The sequence below is a fragment of the Sceloporus occidentalis genome, unplaced genomic scaffold (genome assembly GCF_023333645.1).
Source record: "Sceloporus occidentalis isolate IW3139 unplaced genomic scaffold, rSceOcc1.0.p SCAF_44, whole genome shotgun sequence".
NCBI classification, from domain to species: Eukaryota; Metazoa; Chordata; class Lepidosauria; order Squamata; family Phrynosomatidae; genus Sceloporus; species Sceloporus occidentalis.
In genome coordinates, this window is record NW_028317024.1 from 6,578,402 (window position 1) to 6,602,017 (window position 23,616).

General features: G+C 37.1%; 1 protein-coding gene across 1 annotated transcript in view; it reads left to right on the top strand.

Annotated features, from left to right (window-relative positions):
* Window positions 1-23,616, top strand: part of LOC149289628 (rotatin-like) — a 68,063-nt gene that overhangs the window by 36,607 nt on the left and 7,840 nt on the right. Inside the window, exons 29-44 of the mRNA XM_089490429.1 lie at window positions 1,968-2,126; window positions 2,861-2,938; window positions 6,607-6,793; window positions 8,527-8,612; window positions 9,734-9,830; window positions 10,189-10,387; window positions 12,018-12,108; window positions 12,304-12,457; window positions 14,751-14,885; window positions 15,561-15,760; window positions 17,596-17,701; window positions 18,192-18,289; window positions 19,924-20,001; window positions 21,739-21,865; window positions 22,470-22,672; window positions 23,296-23,563. Of these exons, the coding sequence (XP_089346555.1) occupies window positions 1,968-2,126; window positions 2,861-2,938; window positions 6,607-6,793; window positions 8,527-8,612; window positions 9,734-9,830; window positions 10,189-10,387; window positions 12,018-12,108; window positions 12,304-12,457; window positions 14,751-14,885; window positions 15,561-15,760; window positions 17,596-17,701; window positions 18,192-18,289; window positions 19,924-20,001; window positions 21,739-21,865; window positions 22,470-22,672; window positions 23,296-23,563 (2,266 nt within the window). The remainder of the gene's footprint in view (window positions 1-1,967; window positions 2,127-2,860; window positions 2,939-6,606; window positions 6,794-8,526; window positions 8,613-9,733; window positions 9,831-10,188; window positions 10,388-12,017; window positions 12,109-12,303; window positions 12,458-14,750; window positions 14,886-15,560; window positions 15,761-17,595; window positions 17,702-18,191; window positions 18,290-19,923; window positions 20,002-21,738; window positions 21,866-22,469; window positions 22,673-23,295; window positions 23,564-23,616) is intronic.

Sequence of the window (23,616 nt, forward strand, 5' to 3'; positions counted from 1 at the left end):
AGCTGAATCACAACGTTTGAAATCAAATGGACAGCATGAGTCTTCCTAATGTTTTTAAGTGTGGATTTATTTTTATGCATACCTTAGGCTATAATAGAAATGCTGAAATAATAGAAGTAATGGATTTTTCAGACAATGTAATCCTAGTATAAATAACAGAATTTGCTAAATTGTTTAAAGGTTCACTAGATTACAACATTTTAAGTAATTCAATTGTAACAAATAAGTAATGCTGGGAATAGCTCCAGTAATCAACATGTTAAGAATGTATTAATACTTTACAATTGAGTTTACATATTCAAAATCCTCAAGATTAACGATTTTGTAATATATTGGATTATCCCAGATTGTTTTTCTAGAAGACTCGTTTTCCTCTCTGGAGTTTAAGGAATCATTTAATTTTTTATTTTTTTATTTTATTATTATAATAAATAAATAATGTGTCCTGACTCGGTGGTGCTTCCTTTGCTTTGTTATAGTCAAGGGAGCTGAATGGCAGAACAAGGAGACGGCACATCTTTAATTTACTTAGTAATTAAACGTCATTGACTTTTTTTTCTGACCCTTCACGCTAGGAGAAACAGCAGTGAACATCTGCTTAAAGATATCTCAATTTTTAATGCTCAGCTAATTAGAAGATGCAACACCATACAATACTTTAAGGACATTTTTGTTTAGTAAATGCATTAGTAATTCATTTATTTGGAAAAGAAATGCAAAATCAGTGAAGTTCATCATTTCCTTTCCTGATCTAAAAAGGCATTTGTGTCTTTTTTTTTTTTTTGCAATCGGTGAATCAAAATTTGTTTTCTTCACTGTTTGTGTATTTCTGTAGTCATCAAAGGAGAATAACAAAAAGGCATGGCTTGAAATTGTTGGCGCAGCCTCTCTCTCACCCCGAGAGACTGTGTCCCCTTCACCACATGGAAACACGGCATTCCATGTATAGATCAACTGCATAACGCCTACAAACACTAAGTTTGCAGATGTAGATTAAATAAAACAGTGCAGGTATATAACAACTGAATAACACACCAGCCTTGCAAGCATAAATACACTAGAAAAAACACATGCAAACCCAGCATTGACGCTATTGATCAAATAAATAATGCATGAAAACCCTAAATTGGAGGCGTAGATCACAAGTCGCACACCTCAAAGGCCAGCCCGACAACCAGATTGCACACATGGGATTTGCCCAGCACCCAGATCGTACCCACAGCGGTTTCTTTATTCATTCAAAACCAATTATGACAAAAGCAGTAACAATAAGGGTATAGTATTAAAACACACACACATTTTACAAATGCCTGACCATAAACAGGCATACACACACACACATACGCTTGCCCCTACACATAAACATCCTGGTTTACTCTTGCCCTTGCATATTCACACTTAATTGCTCTAACATACACTCTCCCTTTTCTCATAATTTTTCCCCTATGTCATTCTCTCTCCTCTTTTTCATGATCTCTTTCCTCTTCTTTCTTATTATCTCTTATCTTCCCCTTCTCTCTATGGCTCCCCTTTCCCATGTAAAAGGGGACAACACTTGCGTGCATGTGCACACGCTCGCAGCATAGAGGGGATGTTGCTCTTTACTTTTCCTCTTACCTGCACAACTCAGGGCAGACTGCATGTGTCATTTGCACAGAATCCAGCTTAACGAAAGAAGACTAGGTTAGTGCTCTGCATAACATTTTTCATAGAACACAAAGGGTATAGGAAAGGTAGGATGACTTTAGTATTACAGTTTAAATAGGTGGCCTACAGGGTTTTTATTATCAAGGTAATAAAAGAAAGACTTGTGCATGCATTTTACACCCTAGATTTTAACAGGCTCTAGTTTATCCCTTAAATGTTAGTTACATTATGTTATAGATTGGACTGTAAATTAAAAATGTACCAATTTTATTAGAAGAAAAAAAAGTGTAATGATTAAACATTTTGGTAATTTCTCATAGGTAAGGTTTACCAGCTTGGGCATTGGTTCAGCTTTGACGAGCCTGAAAGAAGGTGCTCTTGTATTGTCAGAGAGCTCTCAGAATATCTCAGGAGGCTTATGGGGAACAGTACTGAGCATCTTTCTTGACCAATGTGAATGCAGCATGGTGCGCAGAGAGGTAAGCTGTGTATAAATGTATATATACTATACCTTATTTGTGTAGCTTATTTCAAGATACTTGCAAGCTGCATGGTAAAGCTTTAGGTGCTCCACTTGCTCACTGATGTCCTTGAACTGCAACGCTTCCCAGGCTGTTCCTAAAAAGGAGCCTGTTGTGACCATACTGAACTTAACGATGAGTGTACACTAGGGTAATTTCAATCCATTTGCACAAATATTTTCAAATGTTCCTATTTGTAGTTATTGAACATATATATTTTACTCAGGATGAATATGCACAAACACTTAAAACATAGCATTGAAGGCTTGAAGAAACCTTTTTATAGCCTTAGGATGGGGCAAACAAACCACTGCAAAATGGATTCATTTATATTTCTCTGCTTTTCATCCTGTCATGTTAAAGGTAGTACAGCAGGATCCCCATGTAGATATTTATCTTTGATACAGTTTATTATTGTATTCATACATACCAATTACCAATAAAATTATGTATAATATAGATATCTGCAATATTATGTTTCCTATTCCATAACATCTATTTTATGGGTAAACAGCCTTTTGTGAGGCACAGTGGGAATCTAATTAATCTTCTTTTCAGGACAATAAATCCAGTTGCTCCTTCTCTTTACTCTACTGTGATATGACATGCTTGACTGCACTTGATAGCAGTTTCAGCAAGATGGCAGCATTGAGATCTTTTAGTTTTGTTTTTTTATTTCTGTTTCCTTTTAGGCTGCTTTCATTCTCCAGAACATGCTTGTCATCCCAATGCCAGCAAATCCAGAAGATTCCAATGAGTATACTTTACAGGTTAGTAACATTGAGTTTTGCAGGGTACTAATATGTGTTTATATATAATATATACACACACCATTACCTTCAACCTCGTCAAACACCAAGGATCTGTGAATAATCCGTGTTAAGTGCAAGGAATCAGATGACCAATTGCACACACCAGGACAGGCTCTGCCACACTGACACCCAAACACACACACCAGGACAGGCTCGGCCACACCGACACCCAAGATTAACCTATGCCAGGGGCGTCCAACATGCGGCCCGCGGAACCTCGAGGTGCGGCCCGCGTGAGATCGGCAGCCAGGATCACAACAGCCCTGCTGCTTACTTGTGGGAGGGGCTATTCTCTGCTCCAGTCCTGCTTCCTCTGTGGGGAGAACGAGGGAGGCCGCGCCCCCTGCTGAAGTCTGTGAGCGGCATCGAGAGCTGTAGAGCAGGTAAGGGGGTGGGGAAAGGTTGTGTGAATGAGTATATCTGATTGAGGGAATGAATCTGAATGAATGAATTTGTGTGTGATAGCATGGATGTGTAAGTGCTGGAACCTAGGCATGATGGGACTGTGATTGCTGTTGGCATGATAGGAGTGTGATTGCTAAGTCAGCCAGTACATGCTGAAACCTGGCTAGCTGCCCCCCTTGTGTATTGATGCTGCCAGCAGTATGGGGTCTGCACTTACAGCCACCCTGTACCAGCATGTATTGGCTGACTTGGGATGATAGGAGTGTGATTGCTAACAGCAATCACAGTCCCATCATGCCTAGGTTCCAGCATTCACTGGTTGCCTGGGTATAAAAAGAGTGTGTTTGCTGTTAGCAATCACACTCCTATCATGCCAAGTCATATTGTTGTGTTACTTTTAATAAAAGTGTGGTTACACACTAAAATTGGTCAAAAAATACAATGCCCAGCCAACCAGTACATGCTGGAATCTGGGTATGCCTGAGATTGCTGTTAACAATCATAATATATAATTTTTTTGTACAATTTTGGTGTGTAACTTACTTTTATTAAAAGTGTGTGGGGGGTCACTTTCAGTTTCGGCTAAGTGAACCCTGAATTTTCGGCTTTGGTCCAGAATTTTCATTTAGTTTCAATAAATAGAACTATTTTATTTTTACTTATCCAGAATCCTGAGTTTGTAGGCCCAGAAATCCCAGAAATCAGTGAGAGGAAAAGTAAAGGTTTTGTGTCATTTACTTTATTTTAATCTGCATATCTTATTAAAGGCCATATTTTCTCTCAGTGAAAAATGAGTGCGGCCCGCGCACGTATACAATTCTGATGAAGTGGCCCACTGCAGAAACAACTTGGACACCCCTGACCTATGCCCTTCATTGGAGACCTTAAAATAAAAGTACTGAAGGGGAACTTAAAAAACACACAAGCCAGAAAAACATTTGAAATAAAGATGATTAAGCATTTCAGCACAAACAAAAAATGATTGAACTTGGGATTCCAGTCCCGTTATCAGAACATTATGACGTTTTGGTGATTTATATTCTATTTTATGCATTCTCCTCATTTAACAGACCTCACTTTGTTTGTCTAATAATATGTGTGAATGTTTTTTTATTTTTACAATGCCATTATTACCCTCACTCCGTTTGCCCCTCCAAATTCTTCTCAATATGGCTAAACTAATTTACGACAACCTTAAACTGCTTTGACCTGTATCATGTTATAATATATAGGGGAAAAAAGTATTGCTCAATCTCCATGGCCATACACACATGCTAACACACTCTCTTATGCACAATCTCTCGCTCACACGCATACACTCACTCTCTGTGTGCTTATACTTACCTTTAGACTTTGTTGTGTGCACCAGATGCAATCTGTCTCACTGCTAACGCTTGGTCACTTAACATGCGCTACTCGGCCGCTTCACTCCTACCTAAGGACGGCCCAAATTTGACCAGCCCAAAGGGCAAGTGTCCCCTCCCCAGGCTTGCCTCTAATCATGTGGCTAGAAGTCTTAGCATACACAGACTACCCAGATTTCTCAATGGTTAATATTTCACGCCTGATTAATTTGAGTAAACTTCCAATGCAGGTGGTAGCTGGTGTGTTTATCAGGGTGCTGTCTTCCTAAAGCTTGTTCTTCTCCTTTTTTTTTTTATATATTTTTTTTTTGAATGCATTTTTTTTGCATTAGCTATACAGACTCTGTGTTCTTCTTTTAGCAAAGCAAAAAAAGTGCTTATGGTGATATTTCATCTCATAACTATGCAAAGTTAAAGCCTTCTACTTTCACTTGATTTAGATTCTCCTGTGACGGATATTGCTTAGTTTGCATTTATATGGCATGCATCTTAAGAAAACTCTAATGCCATTTGATGTAATTCTTAATTATTCTGCTAACTTTGTATTTGGCAAACGCAATGGAATAGAAATGTAAAATGTTCCAAACAATGTAACTGTCAGTTTGAGTATATGTAACTGCAATATAAGATAAATGAATGCAAAATTTGCATTGAGCTGTAATTTACATCCAATTTCTTGGTTTGCATATATATATATACCCATACTCTGAAGTACCTAACTCAGAAGAATATAGCTATTATGTTTGTAGGTCCCACTTTAATATATGGATACTTAACAATGTACACATTGCCCTTCCAGTCTAAACTACATGCTGGGAAAAGTAACTGTGTAGCAGATTTTGTTGAGTGAGTCTTAAAACATTTGGGGTTAATTGGTAACAATACTTCAATTTGCTGGTTAAAGACATAACTATGCATTTTCAAGTTCAAAACCCTGATAGATTTCATTGCAAGAAGAGCAAGGTTAGCCATGTTGAATGTTCAATGTGGGGATGATTCATGAACATCATCTTGTGGATTTAATCTTGCATTATACAGGACCATATCAGCCCTCTTGCATTAGGTTACTTAGTTTGGCCCTTTGCAACACATGGGAAGTTGGTAAATAAGCCCATGTTACATTTTCTGCGTGTTAAAACCCTTATTTCTGCTGTGTACTGCATTCCCTTGAGCAGGAACCTTATTAATGGTTCCATTAATGAATCCGAATAATGCAAATTGATTTATTGACCAGAACACACATGTGACATTATTTTAAATGGATCCTTATGGTCCCTAATTGTCAATTTTATTGTATAAGTAATATGGAATCAACTGCCAACATCATTATTTATCAAGGGGCGTGGTAGGATTCATCTCAAAGGCATAAAACGTACCGTTTTTTATTGTATAGATCCATGCTGGCATTATATTAATAAAGACCAGTATTGTTTTTTTTGTTTATTTTTTTGCTTCCAGTAGTATACTCATGCAAGACTTAAACGTCTAATGTTCAGCACACGGTCTGTTTAATAATTTATAAAGGTAGTTAAAACAGAATATCCCATTGCCTTCTTACCGCTTGCAGCGGTAAGAGCTGACATTCAGGCTTACATCATCATTAATATCCTTTATATTTTATTCCTAGATGTACTCATTGTAAGGCTTTGTTATGGCAAATTACATTGAGTCACCATCAGTAGATGTAGAACAGTAAGGTGTTTTTTTTTTTGTTTGTTGTTATTGCTCATTTTTGGTGCATCAACCTAAAGTGAATATTATTTTTTGGATGTTATCATTATGTAGATATGGTATAAACAAATGTGTTTTATGGCTATCTGCCTAGTAAACAAGCCAACTATTGCAATTTGTCTGTAGGGTCCTTGTGTGTATGATGAGTCTGGGCTGTCCACAGTGGGTAAGACTGCGGTTCAAGTTTTATTGGATCGCTACCACTTCTATGATCACGTGAGTCAGATGGTGAAAAGCTGCTACCTTGGACGATACACATACGATTTCAGCCAGTCTGTTGTGGAACCCAAAGCAATTACGGCAAACATTACTAGTAAGTGCTTGTCTGGATGAACTTCTAGTTTTTTTTGTACTTTGTAATTTTTTTCTCATTGCACATTGCGTGTTTGCTAGGTAAGCATTTATCTGTGCATTAACAGATGTTGCACCAAGGTGAGTTTGGAATAGGTTGTTGCCATCATTGTGTTTTGTTGTATAAATCCATCTTTGCAAGTTAAGTCATTAATGATCACGTTGTTTTCATACATTTATACAAAATTGCAAAAGTGTAACATTTAACTTATAAAACTCCCTTAGTAGCCCCTGCGTCTTGCTTATACACCCCTTTTGGTCCGAATATATACCATATTTGCTCGATTATAAGACAAGGTTTTTTTTCCAGAGCAAATGCTCTGAAAAATTCCCCTCATCTTATATTCAAGGTCATCTTATAATCAGACCTCATAGAGGCATGACTACAAGACTAAGATTCAGATCCCCCACAGAGCTGCAGGGCACCTGGATCCTCCTCTCTGGTAACCTCCACTGCTCTTGGCACTTCCTCTGGGGCTTCTAAGACGGAGCGGCATCATAGAAGCCCTGGTGGAAGTGCCGGCAGCAACAGAGGTTGTCTGCACGATGTGCCGGCACTTCCACCGGGGCTTCTATAACAGAGCACCGGGGCTCAGTCATAGAAGCCCTGGCAGAACTAATGGGCAGCAGAGGTTTTCTACGCACATCGATCAGATGTCGACCGGCTGCCCCCACTAGAGACCAGGGAGTCTGAAGAACGGGGGACAAGACTAGGGATTCATTGGTGAGTTGAGGGGGGGGGCAGAGTGGCAAATAGGGGAGTATAAGGTATTTCTGGGGGCAGAGTGGCATATAACTGGGTATAAGGCATTTCTGGGGGCAGAGTGTCATATGGCATATCGGGGAGCCAGAGTGGCAGATAGGGGGTGTAAGGCATATCTGGGGGCAGAGTGGCATATCGGGGAGGCAGAGTGGCACATAGCATGGTATAAGGCATTTATGGGGCAGAGTGGCAAGCCTGGGGGCAGATGTATATAACTGGGAGGCAGGTTGGCAAATAAAAGAAAATAAAAACAAAAAATGTATTTTTCTCAAGCATAGTTTTTTTTTTATTAAATATGAAAAAATTGTTTACATTAATATTTACTATTAAAACTTTATTTCCTTTATGGTAGTCTTATATTCAGGATTTTTCTTTTTTTCCTAAATAAATATTCATATTTTAGGGGGTTGTCTTATAATCAAGCAAATACGGTATATCATCCAACCAGATTGTTGTTACATCTAAAAATGTGATTGGCCTGGGATTGAGATCCAACATAAATTGCAATAGTGCAGGCACCCTACTCTACTTACAAGCCATGGTTGTAGTTAAAGGGAGTACAATTTATTACATTACTTTATTCAAATTAACTACTTGATAGTTTGAAGGCTAGGAATGACCTGCTACCTATTTACACAGAAAATATGCTGCCTTGGCTAAAGTCCATTCTCAATCTCTTTGTTACTGTTCTTGTTTTTACTGCTACTCTTTCCCAAAGGGATAGTAAATTACCTTTTTTTGCTTGTATAATGGTAAAGGGTTCAGATTTGTTTTGTGAAAAGAAAACTTTGCGATAAATACTAATTATATGTAAGATAAATGCATATGGGACTAAATTGTAATACTCTTGGCTTTTGTGTTGCGTTCTGTATATCTTCCAATATGCATAGTAGTATTTACTTTTATATCGTTTTTTGTCTTCTTCTCCAAAGGTTCTGAAGATTCACTGTACATTTGGCATAATGCAGAGAACAATTCCTCTCCAACTCCCGAATCTGATTCAACAATAAGTACCTGGGTAGGTTCACTCACTAGTTTCATTTCAGTAATACTTTCTAATTGTAAATCAACAAGTTCCATGTGGCTATAGTTCTGTTTCTATTGAATCCATTGTGTCAGAGAATAACGTCTGAGTATATATATATATATATATATAACTAGATTTTTTGTAGGCTGATTAAACCATGGTTCCCCAACAAGTAACTTGTGAGCTGCCAGGGTTATAATATTGTATCCTTCATATTAAAATGAGCATTTTTATGATGTTCTCAATATAATCCTGCAGTTAGAATTTCCCATTTACAGTATTGTTAAATTCAGATTTTCAACATGCGGCCCATTGTGGAAAGAAATTTTTTAACCAGTGCTATTTGTCCCTCTGCATATAATATGTGTTACACGACTTTATATAAATTTCTGTAGATCCAGAAGTTATTTCATTGTAAAAATGGATTAGAACACTTGAAGAATAAAGCCTTCCTGTGAAGTAATAGAGTACTGAGTCTTAGCATATATTAAGAAGTAAATGGTATCATTTCAAATAAAAAAGAAAGTAGAAGTATAAAAACCAGATTAAATAGCTTAAACTGAATTCAACGGCTTTTTAAATCTTTTCATCATTTACCGCTCACTGCGTGTCTGAATGTCTTTTCTGTTGCTGGGGAAAAATTCTGATTAACCCCTTTGTGACCAGGGGTTTTACTCCCCTATGTGACTGGAGGTTTTTGACATTTTTAACATAACTTTGTTCAATCATCATTCTCCCTTTTCGTGTTTACTGTGTCCACAGGAATTATATATTGTTTTTTTTTTCAAAAATATAGTCATTTCCTTCTACTCCTGTTTTTGTATAATCTGTCATTTTTTATGAATATCATGGTCGCACTAATAATAAAAAAAATCTGATCCTCTAAGTAGAATATTATCCTAAATACATACAATTTGTAATTTTAAAAGGCAGAATGCTCGCTTGTATGGTCAGCAATTTTTTTTTCTTATTTTTCAATGTGATGATACCTCCTGCTGCCAGGGGAGAACAGTCTAATCTCCTGTGTACCAGCGGCCTGTTTTATAGAATATTATAGTAAGTTGTAAGGTTGTAAGTTTTACCATTAATATAGTCCGTTTCCCATTTTTCAGCTTCCCAGCACTTCCTCAACAAGCAGTACAGGACATCTGCATCCAGTCTCCGCTTCTTCACTTTGCGAAAATATAAGTGACCCTCTACTGGACAAAGGTAGGTATATTCATGGGCACATATCTTAAAATCAACGGGAGTGCTACAGAGCAAGTACAGGAAGCGTTCTTAAGTATGCATTTTTCTTATGCTTCATGGTTTCAGTAGAGGCAGATGGGAGGGGAGACGCAATTCTCATTTTCAAACTCTGATGGAGAATGCATGCATTGATTTCCTTAAGTTTAACTTTTTAAACTAACTATTCCAAATAAAAATCAGAAAAAAAATTACATCTGGTATCAATAAATTATTTTCCCTTTAAGCAGGTCATAGTAATTCATACAATTGTGAAATCAGTGCATTTTAATATTCTAATAACCGTGTTTCACTCCTGCTAATGCACAGATTTATCCTACAGATCAGAGCCACAAAGCTGGAACAGTGTCTTTGAGCTCAGAGGAGAATTCCGCTTTGGTTGGCATGCCTGACCAGTGTTCTGTAGTCACTCCATCTCATTTGTCAGCAATATGCGGCTTACTAGAGAATCTGCTAATAATGAATCCAGGACACACTGCTGCTGCGCTTTCAGAAAGACACATATTGACAGACCTGTCAAGGTAAAAGGCTGTTGTTAGTGTTTCATCACCTTCGACTGAAAAATATTTCAGTATTCTCTTTTCTTACTTCAATGCGTGCATTGAGCAACAGTAAATCCCCCAAAAAAATAATCCTGACAATGACATGATTTGTTCTATTGCTCATTAAACTGAATATCATCAATGGAAAACTATAGAACATCATGTTATAAATACTTTCTGGATAGTTTGTGGTAATTTCACTTTTTACTTTGTGAACCGCTGTTCATATCTATATGTAAAAAGTGTGTTAAATATAGGTGTGTGTGTGTGTATATATATGTATGTATATATCCCACACACACGCTATATGGACAAAAGTATTGGGAAACTTGACCATTAGACCACCAGGGACTTTTATAACCTTGCATTCTAACTACATAGATGCTAAAATTATGTTGACCCCCCCCCCCTTGCAGCTATAACAGTTTCCACTCTTCTGAAAAGGTTTTCCACAAGATTAGAGTGTTTCTTGGAATATGTTGCCCATTCATCCAGTAGAGCGACTGTCCAAAATGTCTTGATGAGTCCCCTTCTGCAGGATTGTGTGGCTACATGTCAGGACGCTGACATAGTAGCGGGAGATATCCGGTACAGATAACCAGATATAGAGCTATCTGGCAGCTACAGACTGAAAAGACAGGATAGAGCCAAAGGAGTAGAAACAGGTTGCAGAATCAGGAATACAGGAACAGGCTACACAGAAGATGCGACATAAAAAGGGCAGGACACCCCTCTGCCAGGGCTCAGGACAGGACAACAGAGTACAGGGCTGACAAGACTGACCAGGTTACCCATGACAAGACTATACAGAAATAGCAGGACTAAACAGAATAGACTAGACAAGGGCATGAATAGAACCCCTTTCTAAGATAACAAGATTGGAGATTCCATCACATATTATGGCCATAGTATGCTTAACCCACCACAACGCCAAAGTACTCCAATATTCGGTGGGTCCTAGCGCTAAACCATGCCTACTGACTCACTAATAAGCTGAAACTAAGCAGTAAATCTAAACACAAAACAGAGAAAGACATACCTTTAGACTGCAGACTGAGACATAACAAATGGATGGGGCACACCTTATAAAGGAAACAGGCGCTGAAGCTAAGAGCAGAGCTGGAATCAAAGAATCAGAAGTACAGGACAGAGCATAAGGAAATCCAAGAATGGATTATAGCAAAGGGGAAACTGTAGCGAGATGGGAACTGTAGTGAAGCAGCTCCGTGGCCTGAATGAGACCTGACCGTCTTACACCAGTGCCTGACCTCACAAATGCTGTCCTGGCTGAATGGGCAAAAATTCTCAGAAAAACACTCCAAAAGCTTGTGGAAAGCCTTCCCAGAAGAATGGAAGCTGTTAAAGCACCAAAGGTATAGTAATGTCTAGGTATTTAGAGTGCAATGTCCTAAAACTCCCTGTTGGTGTAATGGTCAGGTGTCCCCATACTTTTGTCCATATAGTTGATGTGTATATGTGTAATGTATGGTGCAATAGCAACCTGTTATCTTTTGGATGTTATTTCCAGCCTTGAATTGTCAACTGGCCACCTTACTTTGCATTGCAATGTTCTACTTTCATCTATTTTTATGTGAATTCTCCTGAACAGTCTTATAAAGCCAACATTGTTGGAAAGATGTTTCTCTGACTTCAAGTCACCTCTCATCTTTCAATTCCACACAGAAGTCATAAAGTCACAGGTAAGTTTCCTTCCTTGTTATCATGTAAATTCTATTATTATAATTTCATTATTATTATTAAAATATTTCCAGTTTCCTGCTTCCATTTGATTGAGGTGTTATTCTTTTTTGAATATGTGGTTCTTCTGAAATCTCTACTATGTTGCAATATTTTGTGTTACATTACATCTTTGAATATCTGTTTTGTTAAAATAGGTAATGGTCCTGCTTGAATATCTGTCGGCCATTTCAAGACTTATTCAGACCTGTCTGATTCTAGATGTCAATTTGGTGATAAAGGATGAACTAATACAGGCACTGCTGGCAATTATGTTTTCTTTGCTGTCTGTCCAACACAAAAAAGCCAGAGGTAAGTCAAAATGTGCAATTAGGAAGAAGATTTGCATGTACAGTGGACATGGGAGGCCCTGGGAAGAACTAGTTGAGCTTAAAATACACTTGTCAACTTTTTCTTTTATTTGATAGTGTGTTCAATTTTTCTTGTTGATGCTGGCAAAATTTCCAAAAATATGGATTTTTTTAGGATATTAAAGTTTTAAAAAAAAATGACATCTCCATACTTCCCTTAAGCTGTCGTTTCTCTCCTTCAAGCTCTGTGCCAGGTCTTGACAGTTCTGTACTTCTCCTCCTCCTTTCCATGACCGTAAACCCTCTGCAGGAACAAAAGAAACACATTTTTTTCATTGTTATTATAAATATTCTTTTATATAGCGCCAACAATTCACTTTAAAATGCAAAAGCAATGTAATGTTTGCAAGAATGTTTATTGCACAAATGTGTAAACTGTATTTTACACATTGTATTTTAAATACATAGCATTTACTGAACAGATAGTACTGCTTTCTATAATGACAAAACCCAACAAAAAATTCCAAAGTATACTAACCCAGCCACAAAGAGCGCCACAGCATAACTCCCACCTACTATATACTGAGCCATACACAGACAGTGGTACAGCATAGCTCCTACACTGAGCCAGTCATAGCTCTCATCACTCTATATGAAGCCAGACATTGACAGCGATACAACATAACTTCCATCACTATATATATATATATATATATATATATATATATATATATATATATATATATATATACATACATACAGAGCCAAATATTGACTGTGGTGCATCATAACTCAGATTCCCCCTTCCTTTACCAGACATGATTAATTTTAGACAGGAACTCGCTCTTATCAGACATTAAACACATCGCACACAGTGGATTTATTACTTGGTGCTGGCTGCAACTAACAGGACAGCCCTGTCCCTTACAACTGTCATGATTTTACCGTTCTAATGGTGGCCCTGCTGGTGGCACCTCCCTGATGAGTGGCACCTGGGTTGAATTGCCCTCACCCCCAGATACACCACTACATTGGAGGGCTTTGTATGTTAGTATGAGCATTTTAAATGCTCAGGTAATAGGAAGCCAGTAGAGTGCTGAACAAAGGAAATCAGAAATAGAGCTTTGTGTAAAAGCGCAGCAGCAGCATTTTGATTATATTGCAGAGGAGAGGAACAGAGACAGGAATACCAACCAGAAGGTAGTTGTTATATTCAAGGTGCGTGGGAAAAGGGAATACACTTCCCTTGTTGAATCACCATTCCATCTTCAAGGGAATTGTATTTGTTGACTGATATAAATCAAAATTAAGGAGTTTTTCTAATATTTGCTATGACAGGTCTCTTGTAATTTGTTTCATAATAAGTCTGTTTAACAGTCATAGGATAGTAGCAGGGAACACTATATAAGAGGCATAATGTGCAACGGGGCAATTCATGTTTAACAACAATACAAATAGCATAACATTTGAGAAAGTTATAGAAAAATGGCAGTTGCAAATAAAGCATGTACATTTGAAGTGATCAAACAATGCATAGGAGAGAAAATGTAACAGAGGACCAAACTACAGGAGATCAAACAAAGCAGTAGCTATACAGAACAGTTAGCTTACCTTGGGGCTGTGAACTGAAGTGGGTTGTGTGGTTTTGGGAAATTCAGTATAACATTGCTGTTTATTTAAGTATAGGGAGCTGTCAGATGAGCTGGAAACTTTATTTCCAGCTCATTTTATTGATCTTGATTCCATGAAGTTTTTGTGATCATAATGCAACATAAAATTACTGACTTTTATGTCAGAGGATGTTAAATTGTTTTCAGTAGAAGATCAAATCAGAACACACGATTGATTTGTAATTTATTTGATCGCATTTTAGATTGGAAAACATATAATTTGTGTTTCTGTTTTTGAGTGTCCCCATAGTAATAAGTAATTCTGATAAAGTCACTCTCTTAATATTAAGAAGTCTCTATCTTAATATTCAGAAAGATACTTAGAACACAGAAGACGGTAGCTCACCTTAACGTGATATGATTGTTATTAGTACGTTATAGTAGACTATATTTCTACCACTCAATGTATTTGCATGTTATATCAATTTATTAAAGTGTATCAGAACTAATAACAATATGGATGTTTTTAATTACTTGCTAGTTATTAACATTCCCTTTTTTATGTAATGATGATCTCTTGATTGAATGGGCCCACAATGAAACGGCTTGTATGGGTACAGCGACAGTGCATGTTTTATAATGTTATGTGACGTTCCGTTAAATAATTTAACTTTCTTATTTCAGATGTTGAAATCAGTTCTGCAATTTATCAAACATGGACGGACATATTTATCTGTTTAACTACTTTACTGAGGAAACACATTCAAACTGTTACTCAGGTTGCCACTGTCTTCACAAAACAAGGCACTTCTTTACTTGGTATGTATTTTATAACACTTTTGTTACCATAAAATATATTTATAAACCTTCTTTGTAAGTCCTTTAGGCTAAGTATGTGAGCTATCGTGTGTTTGTATGTACCTCACCTTGGTTACTGTTTCACGATCTAGATACAGATACTAATTAACAATGGGGGGAAACCCTTTCAGAAATTCTACACCTGTGGGAAAAAAACATGTTTCATTAATTTCTCTTGCCCTACACAGAAAATGTGTACAAAGTAGTGTGACTTGAGAACATAAAAACACCCCAGCAGTCTGCATTATAGTGAATCCCCGATCAGAAAAGGCTCACATTTTGCCTCACTGTACCATTGCAAAAGAAAGGTCTCTGATGGTATATTAGACTAATCCTTCCCACAAGTGCAGTCTAGAACTGAAATTAGAGGCAGATTTCCTCTGCACAAGGGAATTGACAAGTATTACTTACAGGAAATCTTGAATTAAAGCAAAGGAGGGATAAGGAATTTAATAAACAAGGCTGTACAAGTATGACCTCATGCGTTATTGGTTGGTCAACGGATTATAGAAGTCATATTGAAACGGTTGCGAAAGTCAGAGAATTTATGCACCACTCCCAAATTGTATCATGAAGTCACCACTTCTACCACCAAAAAGCTGATTTGTCATTTTTTTGTTTTTCTTGTTTGATTAGGTACTTTCTCAGAGTGTTTAAGGTTGGCTACAAGTCACCCGAAGCTGTATACAGCAAGCATGCACTTCCTCTCAGTTCTCTTAGCGGAACATGGAAAACTGCAATGCCTAGCGTTGGACTCGCCTTGTACATCAGAATTGTGTGCTCTTTTAGATGGGAATGTGAACATGGGTTATGACCTTTGCAAAGTAATACTACAGGTTGGTAGCTTTGCCGTGGCACTACACTGAGTAGAGTATATTTGATACTCTCCTATCCATTTAGCTTCTTCCAATTTCATACAGGAGTACAACAAATGCATAAAGAGCGTAATGACCTATTGCTCTAACTCACTCGTTGTAACGGTGGTAATTACAATATGTGGGAGACATGGCATAGCTTAAATGAAGAAAAGCCCCAATGTCTTCATGCGTCATAGCTTTCAAGATCAAGTTTTTTCCCCCTGGAATTGATCAGAATTTGTATCCCTGCACACACTGGTCTTTCAAGTTTAAAACCTATTCATATTGGACCTATATTTATGTTTTCAAGAGTTAGCGGTGCCCTGCATAGTGTACTTATTTGTAGGAATTTGCTTATTTTGTAGGATATAAGTAAATCTTAACCCCTTCATTCCCCTATAGACGTACCGGGACGTCCAAAAAACGCCCACTAAGAAACCCCTATGGACGTCCCGGTACGTCCAGCCCTTCGTGCGGCGTCAGGGACACATCCCTGCCACTGCACGGGAGACCAGGCTGACAGCCTGGACTCCCCCCTGGCAGCAGAAACCGGCATCGCCGGCTTTCTGCTGCCCGATCTCCCGTAACAGCTTCCGGCATGAAAGCCGGTAAGCTGTTACAGTTGAAAGTGCCCGATCGCGCAGTTGCAAACGCGCCATCGGGCATTCCCTTCCGGGTTGCGTCACTGCTGACGTAACCCGGAAGGTCATCGGAGGACAGGATATCCCCTGCGGGGATATCCTGCCCTCCGATGAGGCACAGAGACGCTGCGATCTCTATGCAGGTCTGTGAGGACTTGCATAGAGATCACAGTGTGATCGGTGCAGGGGGAACCATGTCTCTCACTCCCCCTCCTGTCCTGAAAGAGAAAAGCAGAAAAAAAAAGTTAATTAATTTAAAAAATATTAAATAAATCATTAAAATAATAATATAAATAATACAAAAAAAATTATAATGTGAGCTGTGATGTCATTGTGACATCACTGGCATGTTCAGGAGGTCCCTAGGAGGACCTCTAACCATTTCCGTGTAAAAATAATATATAACAAATAAATTATTTTTTTTTTAAATTAAAATTTAAAAACAAATATATAAAAAAATTATTAAAAAACCTTACTTCCCATTGCCCTAGCATAACATCTAGCTTGTATAACCCTCCTTCCCCCGTTCACAACCCCCAAACCCGTTAAGCCATAGGCATAAAAATTATACAAAATTGTACACCTTATAGTATGCTCCCTGGTGCTGGGAAAGTCTGGAAAATCTATATAAATTAGGTATTTCTGAAATCAGGACACCTGAATTAATAAACTTGGAGGGGATTTTCCATCACTTTACCTAATTTTGTGAGGATTCAGAGGGAAAATGTAAAAAAAAATTAGTTTCTTTTTCTAATCTTCACTAGTTTTTACTAAATTTCTCATTCTAAATTTTCAGCTAATTATCCAACTATGGTATCAAACGAAAGCTCTATCTCTCCTTGAAAAACCAATATATAGTTTATATGGGTACACTATTCACAGGAAAAGAGAATCATCGCTAAACCGACATACCCCAAAAATGGCAAAATTGCTCTGGGCTTTGGGATTGAAGGGGTTAAAAACAAATGTGTATAGAGAAATAAAAATAGATAATTTTCACTTCCGCTTCTTGCAAGTTAACGCTTTCATTTGGTTGATTTAAAAGAAACCATAAGCGTTATATGAATGCATTCAGTAGTACTTTTTTCAGTATCCATAGAAAGATTTGTGTTTAGGTTGGAATTTCCCCAATTTCCACATTTATTGAAACATATTACTTGTTGTTTCATACAGAGCTATGACGAAAAATCCTCAGAGGACCCTCTCAGACAAGTCTGTGCAAGTACTTTAATCTTACTGCTAGCTGTCAGCAGAAGTGCCCAGAAGTACAGTCTGCAAGGTGAGGTTGTGCTTTTTTATATTTACAATAAAGAACAAAGGCTGTCTTCCCTGTCATTTCTCTGCCAGTGAAGCTTTATTCTTGGTGCGTAAACCAACTATTGCACTACTCAAATTGTTGTGTTAACAGTGCCTGAAATAATAAGCACATTTCTAATACTTTAAAGAAAAATGGCTGTTAACTTTTCATAGTAATACTTCAATTAAGCTGAGACCTGCTTTTTTAAAACAATTAACTGCACTGAATAAAACCGCTTTTCATTGAAAAAATTGCTACTTATTTGCTTACCTGGCAGTTTTGGGGTCTTTTGTTTGGCATTGACATTTGTTCACAAACATTGGGAGAGAACATTCACATATTCTCCCAAAAAGGCTGTGCGGTATATACAAGGGTATATGTGATAAAATTGTGTGTAAGGGAAACCTGAACATGCAAGTCTTAATATCATGTTATATGGAATTAAGCACCAGTTTCATTGTCTCTCTTTCAGTGCACCTAGTAGACAGCTGTATTGAACAGATGAAGCACATTCACGCACAGCTAAACCTGGATTCCCTTAGGCCAGGAAAACCAGCACAGAGGAAAAAGGTACCCATTAAACATACTGAACACAGTTAAGAGATGCTTTATCTCTAAATTATTTTACTGTTCATACAATGATTCCCAGTATGGCCATGTAAAAAGTAGGTGTATGTTAAATTAAACAGCAATGCAGAATCAAATTACACAGATGTTACTGGCAGTTTCAGATGATGGCTATCCATGCCAAGAACATATCGTATTGTGCAAAAGTGTTAGGCAAGTGTGAAGAATGCTGTAAAGTAAAATGCTTTAAAATAGACATAATATAATTTCTTTTTAACAAAAATGCAAAGTGAGTGAACAGAAGAAAAATTCATTGTTTTAGGTAGACTTGCTCAAAGTCAGGGATTTTTTTGACATACACTTAAGTGTATGATTAAACAGTTATACCAAAAAGGAATTTAACATTTAGGTATATTAATCACTAACTGAAACAGAAACAGCTGTGTAGGAGGAATAAAACTTGGTAAGGGCCAGTAAAACTCACCAGCAGGGTTGCTGAAGACAGTTTATTGTCAAAAGTCACACACTATGGCAAGAACTACATGAAGAGAGAGAAGCAACCGAGGCTGCCTAAATCTACAGGTACTTCATTCAACCATGCAAGTCAATGGAGCTCAGCTTTCTAATCGCAATGGGATTAGTAAAAAATAGAGAAAAAAAAATTAAAATCTAGTAACATATAAAAATAATCATTCAGTGATGTCACCTTCAGGGGAACCATCCTGTTCCCACAAATTTTTTTTTTTTTGAGCAAGTGATAAAATTAGAACTGTATCTGGCATGCGAAGAGTGAAAATACTAGCATTTTTTAAATACCAATGGGGTGTCTAGTTTAAAAAATGTAAGGTAAATTGAATTGGTCAGGTTCAAAAATTTCCCAACTAGGACATGGGGGGAGGATGACCAGATGGTAAAATTCTAAATTCTCTCGAATGTGGGAGACAACCTGACAAACACATGCAATGGTGGTATCAATGTACTCAGGAGAGTTTGCTGAACATATATTGGGGTGTTTGGACTTGACACATACCAGGAGCTGTAAATTCATACCTGAAGTACAATTTTATGGGAAAAACACAAAATAAATCACTGCCACAAACTTTGGCAAAGGCTGGGTGTAGAAAGTGTTAAACTATCACTATTTGAAATACCCTGGCTGTGTAGTTTTCAAGAATGTATGGTTTGATGGGATACATATGCCAGGAGCTGCAAATGTATACCTAAAATACAATTAGTGTGAAAAGAGATGTCCCAAATAGGACATGGAGACAGGGTTACCAGATTTGAAAAGAATGGTTTGAAATTAGCAAAACGCAACATGTACTCATTGCCGTATAACTTGCAAAATCATTGGTTATTTCTAAACTCAAATTTTTTTCATTAGGTTTTATAGATGAGTAAAATATTTTTCATATAAAAGTGAGCCTTACTTGTTCTGTGAAAACGTCTGTGGGTACACTATATATATTGTCATAAAACAATATGCTTAAGTATTTGTTTAACATGCATATGTTGGTGTTCTGCGATGTCTGTCTTGATTTTGTAACTATTCTCTGCCCAGTCTTTGTTGTAAGTCCTGTGATAAATATATTGATATTGCTAAGCATTTTATGTAGTCTTACTTAATCTATTTGTAGGAGGAGAGTCACTTGAAAAACTTAAAAGCTGCTATGTATCTTCTCCGAAATTCTCTCTATCGAAACAAGGATGGAAAAGTAAGTAGTGATCTGTTTAGATGAATAAGACAAATTATGAGGGTCCAACCCAAGGAGGTTCTCCTGCAAGAATGGTTGAGTTGGCCCTGCATGACAAATAATCTGATGATCTTTAATCAGGCATTGTGCAAAGCTGGCTCAGCACAGCTTAGGGATGCAAGACTCAGGCGATATTAATAATCGTAGGACTCAAAAATCTGATCAAAATTATGTCAAAGGCCGTACATTTTATTACCCATGTATCAAAGATAGTGTCAACCCTCGAAGGTTTTTGGTGGAATTGTTTAGACATTTTGTCACCAATATATATATTTTTTAACAGGCTTGACCATTAAATAAACTTTCTCCCAATTATTTTTAGGGATGGTATCTTGAAATTGTATTTAATTTCCTAACATACTTTAATAATTGTGTCTAAACACAGCTGACAACACACATGTGAGATATGAATGTAGACCAATTATAAGTAAGGTAAAGTCAATTATATTAGTATATGTACAGTGGCAAGAAAGGGTAAATGAACCCTTTCAAACACATTTCAAAACAATACTTTTAACCCCCCCTTATTTTAGGGATCTCTTTTGGGGGGTTTCTATCTGTCAATCTCAAGTCTGTTTTCGTCATGTGCTCCCCTCCTCTACCATAGAAGGAAGCGGTGGATGTGGAAAAGGGACTAACTTCTGTATCTGTCGCTCTCCTTTAAGGGTTTTCCTGACCTCCTTCTCACTACATTTACTACTAAATGTTTTTTTTGTTTGTTTTTTTGCGAATTCATAATAATGTAGACTAGATTATTTTGTTCTCACTCCTAAAAACAGCATGGGATTCACTAAGACACTTTTTCTTAACTAATTTCTATACCTTAAACGTAACAAATGGTCCATATGTAAATGACAATGCGACAAATACGCTGTTGAACTTATTTTTGTTTCATTTAATTGTTTCAATTTTAATTAAACAATTCTCTTTAGTTCTGTTTTTTTCTATAATGCCTCCTTTTAATCAGAAAAACAGGAAGCTGATGGATGTTAATTATTTGTTGTTGCTTGTCCTACTTCCAAATTTAATGAGTGGATTTTTTCTGTATTTTCACTGACATGGACATGCATAAATGTTTCTCTGTTTATCTGTTACAATAAAATGTAGTCATTTCCTTTCTAGCCTTAATTAAAATCAATGCTTTAGGCAGTTCTGGGATGTAAACATCCCTGTCTGTCAGGTTTTATTATGGGCATTGTGTACAAAGTTCAGTTTCAATATTTCCTGTGAAATTCTAGAGTTCATTCACCTGATTCGGCTCACAAGCATCACAACGCCAGTCTTACAAAAATTAGCAAATAATGACAAACACCCTTAAATATACAATGCTTTTCAGGTACTATGGTAAAAACAGTGGTACAAAACACAAACGGGGGCTTATAAGTGAAGCATTTGTTGGGAACTGAATTACTTTTGAGGGATCTATTTAAAATTAATGAATTGTAAAAAGAAAAAAAAGTCATGCCTTGATGCTGTAAGGAAGAAAAAAACCCTAGTTTATTCATTAAATGGTGAATGTTTTGATGAAACGTCTAATCTCACATTCTGTTAGCGGTTTCCTACTTTAAAGGGTAGAATTGACCCTACTTTTTGAATAGCAGGGAGCATTCCTGAGATCTTAAGAATTTGATATTTAAATATTTTGAACATTTTATATTTTTATGTGTTTTGGATTATTTTCATTATTTATTTTCACAGGCAGCTGCTTTAGATACTCAACTTGCTCCTTTGCTCCATTCCCTCTGGCCTTGGCTTTTGATGGATGACGCATTGATGCAAAATGCCTTGCACTTACTGTGTGTGTACACAGCAAATTACCCTGCAGGTAAAAAAATGGAAATACTATGTTCAAATATATATATTATTTATATAATCTCCTTGGATTTGTATAGATCTGTATAAATGCACCTATTAGCCAATGCAATTACAACAAAGTAGCTCCATTTGTTGATGCTTTGTAACCTGTCAGTTTGATGCTAGCAAAATATATGCAAATGAGTCAAGGATGTTAAAATGTTCTATGTTTCATGTGTGTTAAATATGTTAGCAAAGGTAGCCAAAGGAATAGGGAAGGGCAAGGATCATGGACAAAGTGGATACAAGAACAGGTTCAAATGATATGTAAAGCTAAACTCTTCCAATAATAATTCGACTCGTTAGCGTTATCTGTGATGAAGTGTCCACATAATGGATATCTGTGAAAATGTATTAAAACAAGATATGCGATATCTAAGCGGGGGGAGAATCCACACATTTTACAGTAAGTGTGTGATTTTGGGGGAATGTAATTGTCTCTTTTGTTGCTATGATAAAGACATTTTCCTTGCATTTAGAACATCATTTTTGTTTAGAAGCAATATCATGAGTAGTAGTTGAAACCTGCTCAGTGTTAGGAGTAACTGATCACATTTCTTCCCCCCGTGTGAAAGCTTGTAGCTCTGTTTGTTGGACAAACGCTGGAGTGATGCCCGTACCGCTTTCCCAGAAAGCTCCGGCGAATAACTCCCTGATGCACAGCCTTTTGAAGATTGCCTCAGAACCTGCTTCTAGTAACAGCAGCACCCAACAGGCAGCCTTTGTTCTTCTTTCTAATCTTGCTGCTACTCAGGACTGTAAATGTCTTATTCAAAAGGTGAGGTTGTTGTGGTAACCGTGAAGCAAGTTTATTTAATTGTAGTCAAGGCTAATCAAAGGATCATCATTACATACCTCCTTGTGCTCAGTTTGTAATTTATTATGAGGTGCTTCACTTTTCTTTGTAGTGATTAAATTAAATAATCCGACTGGCACAAAAACCTATTAATATTCCCAGTGTTCTGACCCTTTTCGCTTAATGGGTCAGATGGTAATCTAGAATTTAGAATTGCACAACGTCGCTGTTTTGCATGTGTTTGAAATGATTGCCGGAAAACTGTGCCGACATAGAAAAAAGCTAAACGAAAAAAAATGCCTTATTGTTTTAATAATTTGTTTTAATTTGACTCTTTTGTAAATTATATTTTAATTCATATGTATTAGCCTGTAAAAATATACAGAACCATTATGTTGATTGCCCCCTCCCTTTAAAGACATCACTTTCTACACCTAACCTGCCATTGTCCTTTTTGTATGACTAGTTTGTAATCTATTCTAGGCCGTTACATGTTACCTTGACTCTCATATATAAACCCAGCCGCTATTTCGGTTATGTGTGTATGGAATTCCCCCTTTTATGTGCAAACTGATTGTTTCCCTTTTTGTGCTTTTTCATAACAGGGTAACTTTCTTCAACATTTTCTGTCCGTTTCACTTCCCAAAGGAGGAGCCAAGGCTCTCAATATACTGGCTGTCCACTGGCTTAAGTTTTTGTGGAATTTGTCACTGGCAACTGATGGCCAGCAAATGATTATGAAGTTGAAAGGAAGCTTAGACCTTCTTCTAGAATTGATCAAATATAATAACAAGTCGGACCCTCCAATAGCCTTGCTTATTCTGCATAATATCTGCTTTAATACAGCCAGCAAACCCAAGATCCTGTCCAATGGTAAGACGTGTAATTTTTTATTTTTTTTTTAAAAAGGTACAAACTTTGGGCGT